General features: G+C 30.0%; 1 protein-coding gene across 3 annotated transcripts in view; it reads left to right on the forward strand.

The window, feature by feature from the left end:
* The window catches only part of LOC106462718 (aryl hydrocarbon receptor nuclear translocator-like), a 75,907-nt gene that overhangs the window by 65,985 nt on the left and 4,217 nt on the right, over nucleotides 1–5,705 (forward strand). For all 3 annotated transcript variants that reach the window (XM_022390042.1, XM_022390043.1, XM_022390044.1), the window contains 2 exons: nucleotides 1,722–1,872; nucleotides 2,123–3,063. In XM_022390042.1, the coding sequence (XP_022245750.1) occupies nucleotides 1,722–1,872; nucleotides 2,123–3,063 (1,092 nt within the window). The remainder of the gene's footprint in view (nucleotides 1–1,721; nucleotides 1,873–2,122; nucleotides 3,064–5,705) is intronic.

Genomic DNA, 5,705 nt, shown 5'->3' on the forward strand with positions numbered 1-5,705 from the left:
AGTGACCCAAAAAATGGCATTAACTCTGTAACCCATGGCCTGATTTTAACCAAACTTGTTTCATTCTGTGTCTATTCTCATTTCTCATATTATATTCATGTCATATTGTGTGCCGTTTTTGCTGTATTTAATTACAGACAAGCAAAAAAACAAACAATCTCAGACTTTTAGTAGTATATAGATAGACGATATTGTCAAACAATTGTGAACAACCTCTAGTTTCATACAGATTTCAGAGCATCAAATGTGATTGTCAGGTTTTTCTTGTTATTGTAGTATTTTCATGTAGTAGAGAACAAGCTGAGATGTTTACTGATGAGCTGAAATAGTTAACATTAACTTCCAATTATAGCAAATTAGGTACTAGAATGAAACTAAAAATCAACCTGGCAATCAGTATAGCTTGTTACATATACTTTTCTCATGTTTCTTCTTACAAAAGTTAGAATTCAATGTTTTGTCTGATGGGTACCCTCACTGCTAATGATATTTTCGACCATAATATAATTCCAATGATATCTTACAAGATTCTGTCAGCTTGGAAGATAAAGGTTAGTCCTAAAGACATATATTAAGCTAACAGTGCAAATCACGCTCTATAATAAAAGTATAATAGTAAAAAATAAAATTAAATAGTAATGACATTCATTATATTAACTAGTATAACCAGTACTGTTAATGAAAGTAACAATAAATATATAATACAGTACACCTTACTTGGGGAACATAAAAACACTAGTTATTGGCTTCAATTACTGTTGTAAAAGTAAATTTCTTTGAAAAATGTTACCACAGTATAATATGCTTGATTTTTCTCCAATTCTTTCTAACATCATTTTTGATCAAAGAAAATTCATCAAGCCACTCCTTCTGTCCAACATTAAAGGAGAGTGAGATCTGTGACAAATTTTTAATGACACATGTTACTGTTTAAACTGTGTCAAAGTAGAAATAGTAATCTTTCTATAATACAACCAGAAACTAATTTTTATGAGGATGCAAAAATAATAAATAAGAAAATATACTAATACCTGAATCATCTCTGAAAATATAACAATGTTATAACAAAAAGAAAACAACATGCTATACATATGTGGTGTGTCTAACATGTTTAACTTTTATTTTACCCCAAATAACAAACACATAGAACTGGCTGTAGGAAGTAATAAATTAGGTTAAATTTTCAGTAAATCTGAAAACGAAACATGATAAGCCTCTAGAAAGTAGAAGGTTCAATTAAGAATTATAAGACTTAAAAGGAAAATTACAACACTCATTAAGATTGCAAAAAAAGTAATGTAAGTAAACTAGTGATGTAATCTCATATATGGAACAGTTGTACAGCCTATATCAACTATTTATAATAATAAATGTAATGGAGGTAAAACCAATAGAGGTCAATACATTAAAGTGGCTCACCATTACCCTAAATAATATCCCAAGGCATTAAAGTGTAGATGTGAAAGTTTTTAAAAAGTTGTGATACTCTATAAAACTTCTAAGTCCATAATCTTCAGCAAGAATACTGTTGAATTTCCAAATAAATTGAATTAATTGTGTTTACAATGTGTATTTAAAACTTTCAATTCTAGTGTTTTGGAGTTGTGTAGAGCAGGCTGTAGTTGATTACAGACTTTTGAACCAAATAGTGGAGAAAAGGCTGTAGTTGTGTACAGACTTGTGAACCAAATAGTGATTCTCATTTATATTTGTCAATCTAGTGTTTGCAAATAGTGGAGAACAGGCTGTAGTTGTGTACAGACTTCTGAGCAGAAACCAAGTCTGGGTATACCTAAAGAGCTTTGGACATTTGAAATATGATAACTCTACTGATCAAGTGGATCACTTTGTGTGTGTCAATCATGTTTTGAAGTAAGTTTAAACTTAAAAAATAATCCAAAGTAATCACTTTTTAAGAAAAAGTTGCAGTGGTGATGTATGTTTTCTTTAGACAAATATGAATTAATCTAAGTTTTAACTTGCATGATTTATAACAGAAGACAACACTGCTAAACATCTATTAAACAAAGAATTTTAGCTTGCATGTTTTCAATTAAGTTGTAAGAGTGAAAAGAATATTAGTATCTTGTGTATACAAGTTTTCTTGTTTTCTTTAATACAGTGAAGAAGATGGTAAACGTGAACTACAGGAATTCACCCAACGTTACATGCCTTGTATCAGTGGTAAAATAAAACCTCTTCTCTTCCAATCCATCCAAGCAGCACAGTCTGGTGACTACCCTCACCTACAAAAAATACAGGAGGCTTTATCAGCCTTGCAGACAATAAAGTCTTGTGATTTTGTTACAGATGAAAATAACACTACATCTTTCTTAAAATCAGAGTTACCAAACTGTGATGAAGCACAAAATTTCCCAGCCTTGCATGCAGCATTAACTAGCCCAACATACCCTGTTCCTCCATCTAACTTGACAGAGAATACTCCAAATACAACTTTCAGTAAACAGATTTTTCATGAATCTTCTGTAAAGGCACATATTCTTGAGTGGAATTCCATTGATACCAAAAATGACACTTTGATGCACAGAACTTCACCATCTGAGACTTTGTCATCCAAATTGAACAATTCTCAACATTCACCATTGTCATTTCCTACGTGGACAACTCCACCAATGTCATATCTCCAAACTAATAGATGTTCAGATATTTCAACACAGAGTGAAGAAAGTGACTATGAAAAATATTCCCCACTTGATGGGGACTTAAGTTTTTATCCCACTGATGTTCCTGAAGTTGAGTATCCCTTTGATGACAGAAGAAGCTCCATGGCTTCTGTCTACAGTTCAGCATCTGAACCAGAAACATATCATACAAGCTCAATCACTAGTCCAGTGGTTTTTGATAGTCAGGCAAATGAGTCAGTTTTGGTTCAGAGTCAGGACAGTACGTTAGTTACCTCCCTTCCATCAGCAAATGCCACTGTAGAATCCAGAACTAAAGGACTACTTGGAAATATGACAGGGTTTCCTCTTGTGGAAAATGTAGATATTGAAACATTATCTTCTTTGGGATCTAAGCAGTCTTTAAGTTATTTGGAGTCTGGTGGGTATTTTATTGTTATTTTGTATTTTGTAAGCAGTAAAGTATCAGAATAAGTTGAAATAGCCATTCCTTGTTATTCTGTGGAATATTTTAGTATAATTTAAGCTGTTGTAAGAAAACCTAAAGATTCTGTTATATACAAATATTGATGAAATAAGTAATTGTTTGTTATTTTAAAACATAATATAATTACACTATATTAACTCTCTCTCTCCACAAGCATCTTTTTCTGGGCATCCCCTCTTGTATAATTTATTTACCACCCTTCCAAGAAGTACCAAATTTAACATAAATTACTTACTATAATATTGTCATTGCTCAGGCAAAGCATAATTTTCATAACCTTCAATCTTATTTGGTTACAGAGCCATAAAATAGACAACCAAACTTATCTTGCCATGCCCTCTTGTCACATCCTCTTTTTCTGAAATTGCCAACAGTTCTCTCTGCCGTTCAATACTATATTATTTATAACCACTAAAAAACCAAGGTTTTCATTTGTCAAATGATGTATTATATTATGTTGTTTTCTGTAAAGAGAATTGTCAATTTTGTTTTCAGTTCATGCTTGATTCCAATGGGAAATGCATCAATGGGATTAGAGGAAGTTTCAATGGCTCTTGTCACATAGTTAGAAAGCCAGAGTAATTGTGATAGTCATTAGACATTGTCTGCTTTTTGCACATTATTATTCCGTGTTCTTTGGTGCATTATTTAACTTAATAAAAAATCATTTAATGCTGTACTACCATTAGTATAAAAAAGTAGAGTTATATATCGTCAACAGTCGACAGCAAAAAAAAGAAAACCCAGGTAAGTACTTTTTTCTTGTTTTTCATGTCTATTCCTTATTTGTTATAATAAAAGTAACTAAAATGTAAAAATTGGAAACTTTTTATGTAAGTTAAGGTTAGATTAGGTGAAATAAATAATAATAATAATATAATAAAATTTTTTCACAAGGTGCACTTGCAAGCAGTTCGCAAACAGCTTGTGCATAATGTATTTTGATAGTGTAATGAGAGCTGCATGTTGGACAAGTGATTTACAACTTATATTGATGTGAATAGTAGTTAGAAAGGGTTCAATAGGCAATAAAACAATAAAATTTAAGTATAAATAGTTGTATACTGTTATGAGTGTAATGCAATATAGGATAAACAAATGTAGTTTCATATTACAATTTTAAATCATTCTAGAAAGAAAGAAATGTTGATTTACATTTATTTAGTTTTTTATTTTTGGTGGCTATGAAGTCAGTGAAATTGATCAACTTTATATAAAGCTAGAGTAGAGAAAAGAACAGATAAAATATAAAGTTTTACTGAAAAACGTTTGAAATTTATTCAGGAGGTTTTAGAGGTTATGGAAATAAAATTGGAAATTTTTGAGGTGAAGAAAAGTATTCTAAATCTTTACTTGGAAATCACTTTGCACTTTGACTAATATATAGAAATACCATATATATATTCACAGACAAATCTTTAATAAAAATACTTTAATAAAAAATCTGATTTTTTATGTACCAAAGACTTATAATGTTTACTAAAAGTCTGCCCCAAATTTTGTGAAAGTACACATAGAGTATTAAGATTTATAGTATGGAAATAATGAGTACAAAATGTTTACAAAGGTCCGTCGATACGACCGACCTTGCAGCGAGAGAGTTGAAAGGTATCTTCACCACAAATAGATACTAGTCTCAATCTCATTGAATATTTGGGTATTATAAAAGTTTATAGTTCTCATCACTCATTAGCTATAAAAGGCATCTGTAGTTTCTGTCACATTAAGTATTAGATATTATAAAAGTAAGTTGATCCTCATTGCACTAAGCTATAATCCTCATCACATTAAATATTGGTATTATAGTTTGTCTTGCACTAAGTATTTTATATTATAAATGTTTGTTATATTTGTCATCATACTAAATATTGGTTATTAAAAAAATAAGTTGTCTTCATCATGCCTGTGTTTGGTATTGTAAAAGTTAGTCACTTCTCATCATATTAAGTATGGGGTATTATAAAAGCTTATAGTCCTTATCACACTAAGTTTTTGTTATTATATAAGAGAATTATACACTCAGTCAGAAAAAGTATTTTGTAATCTTATTGTTTTTTTCAATTAAAATTTTTAGTTTTTGATTAACATCAGAACTGATAGTTGTAAAGTTAATGATCTTGAGCATACTCCTTCCTGTAATCTTTCTACTACTTCTGCTGTTAGTGAAACAATCAAAGTGTTAACATTTAAAACATCTATACCTTAATCGTTTTATCAGAAATACATGAGAATTGTAAGATTTTAAAGAACAAAGTCTCACAATTGTAAATATATGTTAAAAAAATTTATTTTCAATTTCACCAGCGGTGAAAAGGTAAACAAATCTTTAACATATATGTATACAATCATTAAACAGTTGGTCTGCTGTATATATCAAATATAAATTCAATGAAATGCCATAACATTATTCACTTACCTAAATTTATTTAGGTTACTATATGATGAAGTAAAACAGACGTCAAAACCCCATAAGATAAAAGTCTCATAATATTCTTGAAAAACTTGAATGTAAATAATTACTGTTAACTAATTTAAAAGACAAATTCCCTAATATTCACATTTTGCTTGTTGGAGTT

This window comes from Limulus polyphemus, unplaced genomic scaffold (assembly GCF_000517525.1).
Source record: "Limulus polyphemus unplaced genomic scaffold, Limulus_polyphemus-2.1.2 Scaffold1232, whole genome shotgun sequence".
Classification (NCBI taxonomy): Eukaryota; Metazoa; Arthropoda; class Merostomata; order Xiphosura; family Limulidae; genus Limulus; species Limulus polyphemus.